Source organism: Bufo gargarizans, chromosome 10 (assembly GCF_014858855.1).
Source record: "Bufo gargarizans isolate SCDJY-AF-19 chromosome 10, ASM1485885v1, whole genome shotgun sequence".
Taxonomy (NCBI): domain Eukaryota; kingdom Metazoa; phylum Chordata; class Amphibia; order Anura; family Bufonidae; genus Bufo; species Bufo gargarizans.
Genome location: NC_058089.1, coordinates 92294947 through 92314787, shown reverse-complemented (window position 1 = coordinate 92314787; position 19841 = coordinate 92294947). Strand labels below are relative to the sequence as shown.

Genomic DNA, 19841 nt, shown 5'->3' with positions numbered 1-19841 from the left:
TTATTGGCATTTCTTTTTTTAATTTAAATTTCAAATTTGGACAATCTAATACTCGTACATGACCTATGCCCCAGGTAGTGTCCTCCCATACCAGATCCTCATCCTAGACTGACCCCTGAAAATACTTTTCTCCAAGTAATAATTTCCATTGCTCCACAAATACATTTTAAGATGCTTCAAATGATATGCTTTATACCCTGATTAAAGGATATATTATATGACATTGCCACAACTCAAGCTATGAAGCCCCACTGAATCTTCTGTTAGATGACATTAAGTTGCTCAGCGAAGACTGTGAAATGAGTTTGATTCCCCTTTCAGTATTGCTAACAGCAGATCTGCTAGGGATACAGTAACCTTCCATGAGGGTTTTTTTTTGCACTGGAACGGAAAATGATATTCTGTATGTTTAGTCAACTACTATTCTGCCAGATATGTTCTTGTGTATCATCGCAATATATTTTTTTCAATCTTGTGCCTCTTTTACTTTCTATGACCTTTTTGTAGTATAAAGGAACATAGTTTACAACTAGCTTTGAGTCCATTATCATATTACCATTTTTTTTTTTGAGATTAATTTTTTTATTTATTTATCTTAAAATAGAATGTGTCAGGTAAACTTCATCTACCTACCATGTCCAATAGCCACACGTGTTTGAAGGTAATATCTCTGTCAATCTGTAAACTAATATGGTCATATCAGCCACTGCATGTGGCAAGGTTGCGGCCACCACATTGAGGCCCCTTTCACACGGTCGACTTTTCCGTGCGGGTGCGATCCGTGCGGCGAACGTATGGCACCCGCACTAAATCCTGACCCATTCATTTCTATGGGGCTGTGCACATGAGCGTTGTTTTGAACGCATCACTTGTACGTTCAGTGCAAATCGCAGCATGCTCTATAATGTCCGATTTTGACGTGACGCAGGCCCCATAGAAGTGAATGGGGTGCGTGCAAATCGGATGGCATCCGGATGGCAACGCGTTGCGTTCAGTTTTTTTTGACGGAAGTCACTTAGCAACACTCCTGGGCTATATAATACAGGAAGTAGGCGTTTTTTTTCTCTGTCTCGGTCTGCATGTGCTTTTTGGCAGCACATCAGAGCTAAGTTTGCAGGATCTATTTCAAGCCCTCGCGGAGCCAATTATCGGCAGCATGCCCAAAAATCCGAGAGCCATGGATGTTGAGAAGCTGATTGTCCTGGTGCAGGATAGGCCCTGCCTCTGGGATCTCCGTTGTTCTGAATACCAGGACCGATATAAAAAGGACGCTGCCTGGGAGGAGGTTACCCAGGATCTATTTGCAGCCATATGGGAAACGACAAAAGGGCAAAGTCGCCGGAATTTAAGTAAGTAAAACAATGTATACATATCCTCCCTAGTATATAGGCCTTGTTATACCTTTGTTTACCTATCACTTTAGAAATTGATCCATGTTCCTTTATTGCCTTTCTATTACCAGTTGAAGAGGTCAAGAATCGTTGGCGGAGCTGCCGAGACCAATTCCGCAAGGAAATGCGAAAGCAGGGGCGGAGCGGGGCTGGTCTCCCCAAGAAAAGGCCGTACCTCTTCCGGGAGCAGCTAATGTTCCTCCGCGCTGTCATGGATCTGCGTCCGTAAGTCCATTCTACACAATAAGCTATACATACTGTGAATGTTTTGAATGGATCAATGTGAAATGTCCTATTTATCACTAGCAAACATTCGCATTGCTCCTTTCTTAACCTAAAGTAGGAGATTTAAATGATAAGTTGAGTAAAGATTGATGGTACGTAAATAATGTAGCAGGATGAACCCACATGCTCTATGGGACATAAGAAGTGTAATAAATGTATTTTCAAATTTTAGTTTCCTCGTTTTGGTTAAAGTTAACACGATAGTATACATGAGTAGAGACCTTGTATTTCTGAGTGTGTGGGTTATCCCTGCTACATCTATACTACCACAATTACCACATATGTCTATTTTAGGTTGGCAGGGGAGTTGCTAGTGTGTGAAAACATCTGAGGCACAAGGCCACTGTCCAACACCCCCGTGAATCAAAGTTCCACCCATGAAGCTATGTCGCTATACCCGGGGGGGAGGGGGGCATCACACTAGTTATTAACCCCTTTCAGCAGTCCCCCCTTCAGTGAATGGGGGAGTGCTGAAAGTGGTTTAAGAACTACTGCGAAGAGACTAGCCATCTGGGCGACTCCCAGATCAACCCCCAACCCCCCTTGTACTAGTTCCGCTACTTATCTGCTGCGTTGCCATGAGTTCAGTCACTTCTGTGCCATCGGTGCTCAATCGCAGCAGATAAGTAGCGGAACTAGTCCAAGGGGGGTGATCAGGGGGTTGGCCAGTTCCAATCAATGGAAAAATTCACTGGAATATTTCCTTAACATTCTATCAGCAATCCAGCATAACATTCAGGGCACTGGACCAAACATATGGGGCACAAGCCCCGAATGGTTAGCCAAAAAGAAACCTCGGTTTGTTGTGCCTGTTTAGTACTATGTGACAAATGTAGATGGTGTAGCTCATGACAGGAATATGTTAATCGTTTTTTGGCGAATCGTCATGTTTATATATTTTCATCCTTTTGTAGAACGGAGGACAACCTAGAGGAGGATGAAGAAGAATCTGCACCCCAGTTGTCAAGTGCCTGTGACGAGGAGCCGACAGCTGGGCAGCAGGAGAGTCTTCCGGGACCAACACCAGGACCTTCCGAGCCTCCTGCAGCATCAGGAGCTGATTCCCCCCCCCTCACTCTGGCTCTACCCATCAGGTCCAGACGACGGGCAAATCCCCCTGCCGAGTCCAACGTGAATGTCCAAGTTTTGGATTATTTATCTCGGGCTCGGCAGGAGGATCATCACGATATGTTTGCCCGTAGTCTGGCCCATTATATGCGGCAGCTACCTCCAGAAGGATTGTTACGGACAAGAACTTCCGTAGAAATCGTTCTGGAGCTAGCGAATTCGCTTCCTGATCCCTCGATGATGCATGATGCCCTGGAAAACTTACGCCGCTATGGGCAACTAATTGTCCCCAAACACCCCACTGTTTCCCAGCCATTCCCGGACCAACCACAAATGCCCCCCCCAAGGGATCATTATGGGCCACCAATGGCGCCATATGTTCCCCAGATTCAGGGGGAGCCGAGCTATGGTCCTTCGGGACCCTCGCCCAGTCGAGCTGGGCCACCTTCCCAGGCCCAATATTCAAGGGCTCCTTCCCAGGGCCAATATTCCGGCCCCCCTTCCCAGGGCCAATATTCCGGCCCCCCTTTTTCAGGGCCAATATTCCGGCCCCCCTTCCCAGGGCCAATATTCCGGCCCCCCTTCCCAGGGCCAATATTCCGGCCCCCCTTCCCAGGGCCAATATTCCGGCCCCCCTTCCCAGGGCCAATATTCCAGGGCTCCTTATGAGGGACAAGGTCCAAATCAGGCTGGACCCTCACAATATTCTGGCCCTCCTTATCAGGGATCTTGTTCGCCCTCAAGCCAATATGTTAATTTGTAGGTTTTTTGGCTGATAAAAGTATTTATTTTCATATACCCCAGATTTTATTTTAATATTGTGTGAAATTAAACACATTTTTGTTTCCAAGCTGCTAATGTGTGTGATTTTATTTTATTGTGCATACACATACCACAATATATAGCTAGTACATTTGGACTAGACATTAGTAACCACATAGGACACAATAGAAAAGTTAATTTTGCACACAAACACTGAGGTTCAATAGTTTTTATTTTTAGGGCTTCTTACATCAAAATGTTGGTCATAATAAATGTAAATGAGTTTGTTTTATTATACATACATACCAAACATTTTAAAAAACAATTCCGCAGCACATCCAGGTAGTATGAAAAATGACAAACTTTATTCACCAAGCATGCGACGTTTCAATACTCTCAATGGGATTTTCATCAAACCGAAAAAAAAACATTTGGACAAATGTGAGAAATTTGTCCTCGTTTTAGAGGTAATAGAGAAATGAGGTATTAGTACATATTTCACCTACCAGGTAGATTCGACTTTTTTTGGGCAAAATATGTAAGCTCGCAACCCACGTCAAGGGTCCTCATTATCTTGCGAGTCCCTAACTTCCAAAAAGCAAAACTGAACTAAACTCAAACCATCCTGGTTATGAAAATAGACTGCCAAACACAAAAGTCCATGAATTGACGACTATTGTGGAAATGGAAAAGAACCGATAGGGGACATAAAATAATCCGAAAAAAATTCATGCACTCTGAGTCCAGCAGATACAGATCGTCCAAGTAGTAAAGTGTCTCTGGATGATGGTGTACTGTACACTTGGGCATCTTCTTCTGGTGTGGCCTCATAGGTGCGTATGTAGTTATGCAGCACTACACATGCCTTGATGACCTGATTGACATTTTGTGGTGCCAGCTGTATTGACGACTGGAAAACACGCCATTTATTTGAAAAAATGCCGAATGTGCACTCCACAAACCTTCTGGCTCTACTTAACCGATAATTAAAATTGCGCCTCTTGGCCTCCAAACCGCGTCGAGGATAAGGACGCATCAGGTGGCTAGAAAGGGCAAATCCCTCGTCCCCTACGACCACATAAGGCGCAGGTGGCCCAGTAGAGCCAGGAAGGTTTGCTGGCTGTGGTACGTCCAGTTGGTTGGACTGAAGCCAGCGACCCATTCTGGAAGCCCTGAAGATGCGAGCATCTGCAGAACTTCCATAGGACCCAATATCTACAATAATAAACCTGTAGTTTGTGTCAGCCAAGGCCAACAAAACTACAGAGAAAAACTGCTTATAATTATAGTATTGGGACCCTGAGTTGGGTGGCTTCTTAACCCGTATGTGCTTCCCGTCAAGGGCACCAATACAATTTGGAAATTGAGCCCTTTCCTGGAAGCCATGGGCTATATCAAGCCACTGCTGCCTGGTTGGTTGTGGCAGCACTGAAGCCTTCAGTGTCAACCAAATGGCGGCACATGTAGCCCGTACCACGCCAGCTATTGTGGAAGTGCCCATTCGAAAAACAAAATGCAAACACGAAAATGAATTACCAGTCGCCAGATATCTGCAAAGAAAAAAAAATGGAATTAGATACTTTCATAGCATATGTTGGTAAATCGACAACATTACTTGACATTATTTAATGGAAAAGTAGCTGGTAAATATTAATGAAACAAGCACATAGTGGTATATTTAGTTAACCAATATTTTATATTCTGATCTCAAAGTAAATAAGGAATAGCATTTAAACCTTGATAAAGTTCTATACAATTAACATATACACACCCAGGTGAGGTGTCCTCGTCATTACAGGCTGCATTAGAATAATTAACCCCTGCGGAACTGGATTCTGGTGTGACTAATCTAACCACACACAGTTTCTCACTACAAATCAGGGAGTTTCAATACAGGTCTACTTCATTTACGCACTCAGGCAGATAATATTTAAACTTTAGAATACATAGGCCATTGAGGGGAAAAATATGTATTTGAAAATAGGGTGGCATTAAATAAGTATTTAGTATGAAAATATATATAGTCTTACCTTAAAGTAATAATAAGCCGTTCTTCAGGTGACACACTCCGCCGCATATTGGTGTCCTGAAAAGTTAAGGAAGGCCTCAACTCCACCAACAGACGATCAAACGTAGACACCGACATGCGGCAATAATTGAAGAACTTTGGAGGGTGCGCACGGAGCTCTGCGTACAAGCCAACAAAGATACCTTTGCTGGCACGCTGCGCAAGTATAGGATGCACCCACATGCGCTTCCTCCGCGGCTCCTCCTCAAGCATTTCTGGCTGTTCGCCAAAACAGCGGGAGACCAGCCAGTGCAAAAAGACATGGTCAGTGGATGACAGGGTGAAAGTGGACATCCTGCAAAGGAAAATCCACTAACAAACACACACACCAATCAACACACAAACCACTCCACCAAAAAATGGAGCTGTCCAACAAAACAATGCATGATGGGGGTATTTATATGGTGTGTGCAGTTACAGGTGAATGTAGTGGATTGATCAGTTTTTTTTAACGCGCGTTGAAAAAAACGCATGCCATCCGGATGTCACACGCACGGGAAAAACGACGGAACGCGAGCCAAACGTATAATGAACTGACAGCACTCGCCTGAAAAATCGCAAGCTTTTAACTGAACGCACCCTGAACGCAGCCGGCTAAAAAACATGACGCCCGTGTGAAAGAGGCCTGAGGCTTCCCATGGAAACCTAGCCTTAGGCCTCGTTCACACATCAGTGATTTGGTTAGTGTTTTCCATCAGTGATGGTGACCCAAAACCAGGAGTTGAGGCTACACAGAGATAAGGTATAATGAAATGATTTGCACCTGTTCTGTGTCTTTGACCCGCACCTGATTTTGTCTCACAATCACTGATGGAAATAACTGACCAAATAACTACAGTGTGAACTAGGCCTTAGGCCTCATGCACACGAACGTATTTTCATTCTGTGTCCGTTCCGCTTTTTTTGCGGACCGTATACGGACCATATACGGAGCCATTAATTTCCGTTTCCGCATTATGTCCGTATTTCCGTTCCGCAAAAAAATAGAACATTTCCTACAGTATTATTGTCCGCATTACAGACAAGGATAGGACTGTTCTATTAGGGGCCAGCTGTTCCATTCCGCAAAATACGGAATGCACATGGATGGATACGTTATAATTTTAATGGCACCATTTAATTTACCGTCTTGTATTGGAAAACTGGCAAAAAATTATTTTAGTGTGAAATTGAAAAACAAAAACAAATTTCTGACAAGGTTTTTGGGTTTTGATATCCCGGAATACATTGTGCACTAAAAATGACATGACGTCCTTATTCTGTGGCTCAATACGATTACAGTGATAGCAAATTTGTATATATATATTTTTTTATACTTTGAAAAAAATTCAACATTTTATTTGTATCAAATTTTTTTGGGCAACCATAACCTTTTCATATTTCTCTCTACAGAGCTGTATCAGGGCTTATTTTTTGCAGGACTAACTGTAGTTTCAGTTGGGATACATACAATTTTTTGATCACTGTTATTTAATTTTATTGGGTGGACCAAAAAACGGCAAAGCACATGTTTATATTTATTTTTTCCATTATAGCATACTCCGCACAGGAAATTTTTATTTTTATTTTATTAGTTCAGACATTTTCAAATGCGGCAATACCTGTTATGTTTATTTTTTAAATGTTTATTCATTTTTATATGTATATATATATAAATTTTGGGAAATGAGGTTGATTTTTTTTTTTTTTACATAACAACATTTAGCCTGCATAGGGTGCTAGGACCTGGAATCTTTCGATCCCTTGCCCCATACCCTATAATATAAAAATAAAATGGAAGCTTGCTATGACAGGCCTGGGAACCTTTAGCAGACCCCAGGCTTTCATGGTAGCTAATCAGAGCCGTGTGATTTCACTGCAGGGGCTCTGATCGGAAGGCAGAAGAAGCTATCTTCATCTACTTAACTCCACAAATGCAGCGACCGCTATTGAACATGCTATTGAACATGGCGTCTGAGGGGTTCAATGAGGGGTCCAGTATCATAACCGATCCCGGTCATTGAGCATGGGTGTCTGCTGTATTATACAGCTGAAACCTGCCATGTGTGGAACAGGCTCAGCGCAGAAACTCGCTCCATACATTCCCTCAGCCACTATGATGTACAGGTATGTCATGGCGGATGAAGGAGTTAAAAACTAAAAACTGTGAAAAAGTAAATTTCTATGCATCACCATATTCTGACACACCTAAATTGACTTGTTTAACCCCTTAAGGACTTAGGACGTACCGGTACCCATGTTTGCCGAGTCCTTAAGGACCCAGGACATACTGGTACGTCCTAACTTTAAAACTACATTGCGGTGTGGCGGGGGTTAATCGGAACAGGATGTCCGCTGAAATCATCCTGTCATGTGACCCCCCCGCATCGACAATCGCAGCAAACCGCAGGTCAATTGCGGCTTTTACCTGGTGCGGCGGCGGGAGTGGTACCATCGGGTCCCCATGCGGCTGTAGGAAAGACCCGATGGCATGGAAGGCAGCGCAATGCCTTCCTTAGGCATCAGCGCTGCCTTCCGGTGACGAGACTGTGAGATCCAGCCCCCTGGATCTCACAGACCGGAAGCTGTATGAGTAATACACACAGTATTAGTATTGGAATGCATTGAAAAGGGGATTAGACCCCCAAAAGTTCAAGTCCCAAAGTGGGACAAAAAATAAAGTGAAAAAAAGTTGAAAAAATAAAGTTTTCCCCCCCAAAAATTAAAAGTTTCAAGTAAAAATAAAAAAATGTAATTTTCCCTAAATAAAGTAAAAAAAAATAGGTAAAAAATAGGGGGGGGGGGAGTATAAATATTAGGTATCGCCGTGTCTGTATCGACCGGATCTATAAATATATTACAAGACCTAACCCCTCAGATGAACACCGTAAAAAATAAAAAATAAAAACTGTGCCAAATAAACCATTTTTTTGTCACCTTACATCACAAAAAGTACAACAGCAAGCGATCAAAAAGGCGTTTGCCCACCAAATCTAACCGTCACCTCATCCCGCAAAAAATGAGCCCCTAACTGAGACAATCGCCAAAAAAAGGAAAAAACTATGGCTCTCAGAATATGGAGACACTAAAACATGATTTTTTTTGTTTCAAAAATGATGTTATTGTGTAAAACTTACATAAATATAAAAAAAATTAAATCATTGTGTAAAACTTACATAAATAAAAAGAAAGTATACATATTAGGTATTGCAGCGTCCATAATAACTTGCTCTATAAAAATATCACATGATCTAACCCCTCAGGTGAATACCGTAAAAAATTTAAATAAAAACGGTGTAAAAACCATTTTTTGTCACCTTACATCACAAAAAGTGTAATAGCAAGCGATCAAAAAGTCACACGCACCCCAAAATAGTGCCAATAAAACCGTCATCTCATCCCGCAAAAATCATACCCTACCCAAGGTAATCGCCCAAAAACTGACTATGGACTATGGAAACACTAAAACATGATTTCTTTGCTTTAAAAAAGAAATCATTGTGTAAAACTTACATAAATAAAAAAAAGTACAAAAAGTACGTACATATTAGGTATCGCAGCGTCCGTGACAACCTGGTCTATAAAAATATCACATGATATAACCTGTCAGACGAATGTTGTAAATAACAAAAAATAAAAACTCTGCCAAAACAGCTATTTCTTGTTACCTTGCCTCACAAAAAGTGTAATATAGAGCAACCAAAAATCATATGTACCCAAAACTAGTACCAACAATACTGCCACCCTATCCCGTAGTTTCTAAAATGGAGTCACTTTTTTGGAGTTTCTACTCTAGGGGTGCATCAGGGGGGCTTCAAATGGGACATGGTGTAAAAAGAAAAACAGCCCAGCAAAACCTGCCTTTCAAAAACCGTATGGCATTCCTTTCCTTCTGCGCCCTTCCGTGTGCCTGTACAGCGGTTTACGACCACATATGGGGTGTTTCTGTAAACGACAGAATCAGGGCCATAAATATTGAGTTTGGTTTGGCTGTTAACACTTGCTTTGTAACTGGAAAAAAAAATTTTTCATGGAAAATCTGCCGAAAAAGTGAAATTTTGAAATTGTATCTCTCTTTTCCATTAATTCTTGTGGAACACCTAAAGGGTTAATGACATTTGTAAAATCAGTTTTGAATACCTTGAGGGGTGTAGTTTATAAAATGGGTTTTTTGGGTGGTTTCTATTATGTAAGCCTTGCAAAGTGACTTCAGACCTGAACTGGTCCCTAAAAATTGGGTTTTTGAAAATTTCTGAAAAATTTCAAGATTTGCTTCTAAACTTCTAAGCCTTGTAACATCCCCAAAAAATAGAATATCATTCCCAAAATGATCCAACATGAAGTAGACATATGGGGAATGTAAAGTAATAACTATTTTTTGAGGTATTACTATGTATTATAGAAGTAGAGAAATTGAAACTTAGAAATTTGCAATGTTTTATAAATTTTTGGTAAATTTGGTATTTTTTTATAAATAAAAATTAACTTTTTTTTACTTCATTTTACCAGTGTCATGAAGTACAATATGTGACGAAAAAAACTGTCTCAGAATCACCTGGATAAGTCAAAGTGTTTTAAAGTCATTAAGGGGTTAAGGGCTAATTTTTGTTGGGTAATCTGGGGTAATTTTTAGATGGGTAATCTGGGGTAATTTTGGGGTATTATCACTTTTTGATGCTTTTTTATTTATTTATTTTTTTGGGGGGGGTTACAATTGACAAAAAATGGCTATTTGACCATTTTGATTTTTTAAAACATTTTCTTAGTTCGATAATTTTCAGATGCAGCAATGATTTTTATTTTTTATTGTTTATTTTTAAACATTGAAAGGGGAAAGGGAGTAATTAGAATTTTTAATTCTTTTTATTTTCTTATAATAAAAACATTTTGAGGGTCATTTATTATCCAAAAATACACCTATATTAGAAGTATTTCTGGAGCAGATTGTGGCGCAAAGGTTATTTGTGATGCATTTTGTCACTTTTCCTCGCTCATGTCAGGTCTAAAAAAAGTGGATAGGGAAGAGGACGGGCCATCATCATTTTCAACACATTCTTTAGGCGTAGAAACCAGGAAGGAACCTGTCTTAAATTTAGAAGTGGCGGTGGATACGCTGAAGTTATGTAGAGGCCTGTGCCTCTTTATAACTTTGGCAGATCCAGATATAGGGGTTTTAAATACCAGTCTAAATAACTGACACCCTTTATTTTGACTTTTTTAATTTATTTTTAGACCCTATTGGGGGTTTTAAAATATGATCATTAGATAGCTTGTACCATAGACTACAATTACTTTACTATTGCAGTCTGTTGGAAAATTGCTATGTTCTTATTAATCAGGGTTCATGTAAGAAGGTTATACATAAAAGTGTAAATAAATAAAAAAAACTCAAAGCCAACTCTATACTAATATAAATACTTACAAAAAGACACCAGAGTCTTTATAGCTCAAAAATATAAAATAATCTTTATTCAATGATTAGATATAATGTAACGTGATTTACAATGAGTAGAAATCACAATGAAAAAAGTGTGGTTCACAGTGTATGACAGTGTAATGATGGTATATATAATAGAGCAGTAACAATAGGAGTCAGTTGTAAAAGTACCCATTAGTTTGTCCTGTATACCATAAGCAAATAGTTGCTAAATACTAGTAAAGTGCAAGTGCCAGGACATATTAGCATAAAGCTCATAATAGACAAAAAAAGAAGAACTCCAAAAACAACAAAACATAAATCAGTAAAAAGTCAAGAGTAATATAGTAACTACATACCCATCAAAACGCAGTACCCTCAGGAGAACCGCACACCCCAACGGACGTTTCAGCGAAGCCTTCCTATCGGGGACCCCAAGCATTTGCTAGTTTTATGGGCTGATAAAATTTACCTCTGTGAACACCTCCAGCAATCACTGAACTGTTTTGGCACAGTTATCTCACCATCTGAGGTGTTAAATGCCTCTCTGACTATAGTTGTGCCTCTGACCATGAGCACTACCTGTTTCTGTGTACCTACCACCTATTGCGCCCACTCAGTTCCGGAATGGGCACAATCTTAAACACACAATATCTGCTGTACAGGTTAAAATCACAATAAAAGGGTACTGTAGGTGTTAAATGTTATCCTTATTCAGTATTCACAGGTTGGGAAAAACAATTAGATTGGTGGTGGTCCTAACCCCAGTATAGATGAATGGAGTGGCAGTGCGCATACTCAACCTGCCCATCTGTACACTTTGGGGGCTCCGAAGGGGTGCAGGGTCCCCATTCTTGTTATCAGTGCTTTTTAAAATTATAAATAAGTCTACACATGGAGCTATCTCGAAGCTTATGGGTCCCAGTACATAATATGTAACAGGATCCTCAACATATACCATTTATAATACTATTAGCTTCTTATATGACAGAGTGTTATTCTAGACCCCTCTAGCACCAAGTCTCTGTGTCACGGCCTATGGTGTGCATTGTGACACTTTTCTTCACTTGCGCTTGCACGTGGCAACATGTGGTGTTGTGTACATGTGGTGGCAGTGTCTCGGCCTTCTGGCTGGCTCCCAGTACATGGTTGCCACGCATGTCGTTGCCGGCGGTAACAGGTGCAGTGTGATGTTGTTTGTACACTTCCCCTTTAAGTGGCTTTCTTCCCTTGCCTGGTGTTGGAAGGGTTTACTTTCTTCGCTGGATGCCTGTATCTGAGGGGTACTCCAGCCATGTGTTATGCTGGAGTCATCCTCCTGTCATATACCATCTATCCAGTGAGGGCCACCCTTGTGGTCATAAGTTTATGTATGATGCTATGAAGATGTTTGTATGGTCACTTTGTGTTTATTGCAGCTATGGTTTCCTGGGTTCCTGTGTGATGTATGGTGTGTGCTGTGTCCGTTTGTGTTGTTGTGGACAGCAGCACTTGTACATGGGTTTCAGGCTGTGTGTCTGTGGCAGGTAGGTGTGGTACTTGTTTCACTTACCTACCATTGCCATATGCTGTATATGTTTCCCTTTCCTTGCAGCTTGGCCAGTGAGACTCCTGTTCGTGCGGGTCTAGGAGGAACAGGTTGTCTTACCCTGGTCCTAGTCCAGGGCTACCCTGAGGGCTAGTAGGGACCCTAGATTCCGGAGTATGAGCCCTCCTACCATCAGGGTTGGCTCATACAGCTAGGAGTCAGGGTCAGAATTAGGGACGTATTAGGAGGTGACCTGCTCCCTGATTTCTGTCCTGGCCTTACAGCGACCATTATCTTCTGTCATCGCACGGTTGAGGGTTTTCCCCATCTTCAGCCGTGACACTCTGGTGCAACTGTTACCTCAGTGCTTCCTATAGCTACTCTCCTGGATCTGTTTATAGACCATCAAAAACTCAACAAGAACATTAAAAAGTTCTACTGATCTATTCTTACCATATAAGATAGAAAATGTGGGCCAGCAGCTACAATGTGAGTTCTCAAATGCTGTTTTCTTTATTATTATTATAATAATTTTCAGTCTTCTAGTTACAGGGTCAAAGTCAAATGTTCTGCTTCAATTATATATATATATATATATATATATATATATATATATTTGAAGCATAACATTGGACTTTGACCCTGTAACTAGAAGACTGAAAATTTGAATAATTAATGTACATTCTCAGGATCTGATGCCAAAATGCCTGCACTAATATAACACAACTAAGAAGGAAGATGGTTTAAATATTAGTTAATTAACTCCATGGGACCTAGCATTTTGCCACTGACTATACTCCAGATCAGACATGTACAGATGTCATAAATAATGAAATATAGAATTAACAGCAAAGGTAATTTAATTGGCAATGGTTTACTAAGGGAGTTGAAATAATGAAATATGTTTAAGATGTATAAGCAGGTGCACGCTACCTGTGCATCAACATCTTACATTACAATCTGAACAATACAATGTGAATATTCTGCAAAATTGTGTTTATTAAAACTAATTAATGTTCCTCAGATCAGTTAAGAAATAATGGCTCTACAAAAATGAAAATGTATGCAAATTTCTTGAATAGTTGAATAGCTGACCGGGGTGGTCTTAAGTTAGAAAAAGCAGAGATATAGATGAATAAATTACACGTTTTGCAGATTTTTTTCCCCACAAAAATACGCAGATGTAGCTCAGCTAAAATTGACTCTGATGACCCTGATAACACATGTCACAGTAATATATTGTGTCATCTTGTGACAAAAGCCATTGAAATGCATTGAAAGAGTTAGTTAACCTTCTTGTGCCATTTTTTACTTAAGACGTTATCATCAGGTTTAGCTCGGGTGCATCTGTATATCAATCATCATCACACACCACACAAGATTTTACACTCGATCTTCAAGCAAGATGGCCGCAGCAGCCACTTTGCTCTCACATGGATAAGGTAAGTACAATTCAAATTTTTTTTTTTATGATTAACCCCTGAAAGGCCTTAATATTAATATTAGATGCTGCGATCAGCGATGAACGTGGCATCTGAGGGGTTTAATAATGGGGGGGGGGGGGGAGCAATGCAATTGCCGTTTCCCGTCATGGTGCCTGTAACTTACAAAGAAATGCACTTCGTGACAAAGTAATTCATCACAAAGCAAATTTTCTTTAAAGATTTGGAGAAGCAGGCAAATCTAATTTTGAAGAACTTTGCTCATCTCTAGTTGTGACATGAACTGTTTTGAAAGTTGGATTATGTGTTATCTACACGGTCAAGTCACATTATTAACACGACCAGCTAGTAGTCAGAGTTACCACCATGTGCAGCACAGACTCAACTAGATGGGCCAGGAGTGACTCAATAGGGTCCTGGTAGGATGTCAAAGATATCTGGAGCCATGCTGACTGCAGTGCATCACACAGCTGCTGGAGGGTGGTGGGGGAGGCTCCATGGAGTGAACACAACAATCGAGGTGGACCCACAGATGCTCAATTGGGTTCAAGTCTGGGGAATTAAGGGGAAAAGGAAGTACTTGGAAGTCTTGGTCATGCTCTTTCAACCAATGTTGGACATTTCTAGCCAATTGACATATATCGCATTGTCTTGCTGGTAGATATCATCTGCTCCAGGAAAGACAATCAGCATGTATGGATGTATGTGATCTGCAAGGATGGATTCATTTCAAACTAGTTGAGAGTGCCTTAGACATGGATAAGTGTACCCAGAGAATGTCACGAAAACATTCCCCAGACCATGACGCTGCCACCACCAGCTTGTGTTCTTTCAGCAATGGCTGCAGGGCTATGATGTTTTTCACCTGACACGCCAACGTCCATCTGTTTGATGAAGCAGAAAACGTGACTCATCAGAGAAGGCAACCCTTTGCCAATCAGCAGAGGTCCAATTCCTATACTGCCGTGAAAATGGAAGACTTTTCTGCTGAGGCAACTTTGTTAGCAGAGGTGCAGTGACCATCCATCTGCTTTGGAGCCCCATACGCAAAAGGGTTCACTGAACAGTTGTTTTAGACACTTGTCTAGTAGCAGCTGGTTCATTTTGTCAGTAAGATGCTTCACTGCAACTTGGCAGTCCACCCTTCATAACCAACATTCACCTCTCATATCAACGGCATGTGGTGCTCCGCAGTTTCCACGTTTTACTTATTTGCACTAATTCAATCCAATTGTGTATATCTGCTTAATGTCTTTTATTGTTATCCTGCCTGGGATTAGAATTAGAACACATTGCAGAACAACAAGCATTGACCTATTATTAGGCTTAGTGTCCGAAGTGAAAATTGCAAGATTTTAGGATCTTTTAAATATAGCGATAGGGCAAATTAAAGATAACATCACCAAAACTTCTTAAATAATATGTTTTAACTTAAAAACTTGATTTAAACAGTGGGTCATTTTTCTATTGCTATATTCCCCGCCATTATGCTACAGATTCACTATTTGGATATTAGGGCAGAACCTAAGGAACTTGTTGTCATTGCAACTATGTATGAAACCAAGTAAAAAAAAAATCCAATCCATCTAAAATGAAAATTAAACAACTGAGCAAATAGTCTATAATAAAAAAAATCCATTGTTTTCCTCCTATAGCTCATATGAAGACGTACAGTATGTATGATTACAGAATACAAACATTGCATAGTCTGATCCTGCAGTCATGCAATATCCCATCTATTTCCTTTTTACTAACTTATGTTTCTAAGATTACCAAAAAGTAGGGGCCATGTACAGTATGTAGTGCAACTGCAGGATCTGACAACACCGGATTTTGTAGTCTATAATCATGGATATATGCATTTACAGCTTTTTATTGTAGCTTTAGCCATTAAACTATAAGACATGTTTAATCAAAACAGTTTTCAAAGTTGATTCATTTTTCATTCTACATTAATTCGAATTAATTCGTAACAAATTGAATTTCTTGTCAAACTTAGGCGAAGCTGCCGAGTCAAATTTTTCAAAACTTAGCTCATCTCTAAATCCTAGTATAATTTAACAGGTTATCCCATCCAATTAAGATGCTGTATTTATGGGCACAACTTGCTGCACCTAAGTTTCCTTAACCCTTAGGATACCAGGATACATGTACGGCACAGAAATGCAGGACAGAAATCCCAGCGCAGTACAGGTACAGCGCGCTGATCAGAGCTGCACCCGCCCGATCAGAGGCAGGCGTCTGGCTGTGACTGATAGCCGGAGCCCTGCTGTATGCTCTGGCATAGGTGAAAAAACAGATGCCGGCACATTAGCCCTTGCACGGCAGTATCACGGGTGACGGTGTCTACGGGGTCGTGGCTGCCTTCCAGGAGAGCCTGTGAGATCCAGCCCCTTGGGTCATTATGTAAGCCTCACAAAGTGACTTCAGACCTGAACTGGTCCTTAAAAAATGGGTTTTGGAAATTTTCTAAACTTCTAAGCCTTCTAACGTCCGCAAAAAATAAAATGGCATTCACAAAATTATCCAAACATAAAGTAGACATATGGGGAATGTAAAGTAGTAACTATTTTTGGAGTTATTGCTATCTATTATAAAAGTAGAGAAATGGAAATTTGGAAATGTGCAAATTTTTCCCAATTTATTGTAAATTTTGTATTTTTTTATAAATAAAAATGACTTTTTTTTTTACTCCATTTTACCACTGTCATGAAGTACAATATGTGATGAGAAAACACTCTCAGAATGACCTGGATAAGTAAAAGTGTTTTAAAGTTATTACTACATAAAGTGACACATTCACATTGCAAAAATCAGCCTGGGATTTAAGGTGAAAAGTGGCTTGGTAGTGAAGGGGTTAAAGTGGTTGTGTCACAAAACATATTTTACAGTTTTCAAACCAGCACCAGGATCTGAATAATTTTGCAATTACATAAAAAATTTGTATAGCCAGTGAGCTATTGAATAAAATGATTCTGTATAGCGCCACCTGCTGTTTGCTCTTTTCCTTTTTTTATGTCCATTACATGGAGCTGGTCGAATGTGCTCAGTTTAAAAACCTGCATAATCGATGCACAGTTTTGTTTTTTGTTCATCTGACAGATCAAAATAACGGAAAAATAAATGCTGATGTGAAACCAGACTAAACTGTGTCTGGTCCTAAAGGTTCTAAATACCCAGGACCAGAGGCGGTTAAATGACGGTTCATGCTGGTTATTTTGGATATGGAAAATTCAATCGGTAAGTGTAGAATTAGTTACGCTACTTATCATGTTTATTACCTGCTGTTTTTATCAGCTTTTTTATGATGAATTTATTTGTCTTGATTCCTGTAGAGAAGTTTTATGAAATAGACAGCGTTTATATACTCCTCACAACGGCTGTTGTTTATTGCAGGCAATTTCTGATCCATCTAGGAGAAAAAAATCCTCTGCGGCACTGCTGTCATTAATCTTCATAATAATTTCCAGGATGCAGCTGGTGCTGATAGGCTGTCTATGTGTACCATCACATGCTCCCAGTCACATCCTATGGGAAAAGCAATTTCACCCAGGCAACTACACTTTCACTGTTACCAAGGAAAAAAACAATAAAAGCAGAGGCACGCTTTAAAAGAGTGAACTATAGCTCCTTTGTATTCCCAGCTCTAAACATCCATAATATTGAGCAAGCGGTATTTATAGCTGGATGTCTTCTCTGCTAGAATGTGAGAACAAACGTCAGCAACTAGAGGCCCGTGAATAAACTTACAAACTATGCCAGGGATATAACTAGAGATGAGCGAAGTTCTTCAAAATTCAATTCGACTGCTTCGCCGAATTTTACAAATAAATTGAAAAGACGATTTTCTGAGGATTAGGAAACTGTGGGTTGGAGAAGTTTATGGATCAAAGGCACTCAAGCGAAGGGCTGGAGTATTGATCCTGATAAGGAAAAATCTTAATTATCTGGTGCCCTCCCACTCCTGCGATGACGAGGGCAGAATTGCTCAGATCACCATGCAATCAGAAGGGAAAACATTTAGTGTATATAACATCTATGGTCCAAATGACTCCTGTGAAAAATTCTATAGAGCAGTCTCAGAGAGGATGTTAGGAGATCAGATAGTAGATAAGAAAATAGGGGGTGGTATAAATGTAGTGGCGGAGTGGGGAGAAGATAGGAGACAGAGGATCTATTCCCCCAGCGAAACGCAATGTCCATATATTACAGGATCTGATGTCCACATTCAATTTGGTAGATGCTTGGAGGACACTACACCCGGAAGGGCTTGATTTCACGCATTATTCATTAGTACACAAATCATGGTCCCGTATAAACTACTTATTACTGTCAAGAAATCTATTTGGGAGATGCAGATCCTCTACCATAGAGGATTTGGTGATCTCAGATCACGCACTGGTTACGGTATGGTCCAGACTATATTTGGCGCTTCCCGTCAGATCTGTATGATAATGCAGATTTCAATAAATTACTGATGGGATGGTGGGAAGAATATATTAGCACTAATGATCTACCCGATAATGCCCAGCTGACTTGGGATGCTGGGAAAGCTGTGCTGAGGGGGCGATTGATCTCTCATGTCGCGGGACTTAAAAATAAAATAACGGCTGAAATTGAAACTCATGGGGCAAAGCTCAGAAAGGCATACTTAGCTTTTACAACATGCCCGTCAGATGAGACGGAGGGTGCGTGGAAGAGGGAGAAGCAGGAATATGAGTATTGGCTCCAAAAGAAGGAGTTACTGTATAGATCCAGAGCGGACGCACAACTCTACAAATTCAGCAATAAAGCCGGGAAATTACTGGCTAGATTAGCGAAGGGTTTCTATCACTCTACCCCTATTTTAGCCTTACAAGATAAAAAAGGGCAATTAAAACATGACCCAAAAGATATAAACAAAGTAATAAAGGAAATTTATATTGACCTATATAAATTCAAGAAGGAGAATGCGGAGAGTGGGAATAATTGGAAATTTACCACATATCACCCCAGAAGACTTAACCTCCCTTAACGTCCCGATAACATCGCAGGAAATCCAGACAACAATATCAAGTCTGAAGTTAGGGAAGGCCCCAGGACCAAACGGTTTACACTGGGGAATTCTTTAAAATCTTAGGGGAAAGAATCACGCCACTTTTAACGAAAGTATATAACTATCATATGTCTGGACTCCCGTTTCCCGAGATATCCAACACTGCCCATATAAAGCTAATCCTAAAACCAGGTAAAGAACCGAAATGTGGAAAAGCTTTGTCAGCACGCCACAACAACCAGCACCACCAGCTGATATGGAACGTCTTAGCAGAAGGCAGCATTTCAGCAACATGGTGGTGCAGTATGTGTGCACACGCCTACACGTACTGAATGACGGGTCTGCCCCCTTCAACTTCTGTGTCTCCAAATTGTCACAAGGCATGAGCTTGCCCTTTACACCTTGGAGGTGCTGGGCTGCCCTGCAGCCAGTGTATTGTCAGAATGTGTGTTTAGAACGGCAGGAGGGGGTTATCACAGACAAGCGCAGCCGACTGTCCACAGCCAATGTGGACAAGCTCACATTCATTAAAATGAACCAGGCATGGATCCCACAGGACTTGTCTATACCTTGTGCAGAATAGACATGTATACGGGCCTTACCCAGCCATTGTTATGCTACAGCGCAATTGCTCATTGTTGTATTTTGGATATTTCCCACTCTTTAGGAGTGTACCCAAATTTTTTAAAAAAATCAAAAATTTAAGCCAAAAACCAGTGTTGGCTACCTTGTCCTCCTCCACCGCCGCTTCCACCTACACCGCTACGTTCACCACCTCCTCAAACTCCTACTCCATATGGACCTCCACCTCATAAATCAAGATTCATTTTTTTTATTTTGTACATATTTTATTTTATGTCATTTCAT

General features: G+C 40.6%; 1 protein-coding gene across 1 annotated transcript in view; it reads left to right on the top strand.

Moving 5' to 3' along the window:
* The first annotated feature begins 1156 nt into the window (after positions 1 to 1156).
* LOC122920085 overlaps positions 1157 to 19841 on the top strand; it is a 51876-nt gene continuing 33191 nt past the window's right edge. The window contains exons 1-3 of the mRNA XM_044269294.1: positions 1157 to 1349; positions 1463 to 1616; positions 2591 to 2807. Coding sequence (XP_044125229.1) covers positions 1157 to 1349; positions 1463 to 1616; positions 2591 to 2807 — 564 coding nt within the window. The remainder of the gene's footprint in view (positions 1350 to 1462; positions 1617 to 2590; positions 2808 to 19841) is intronic.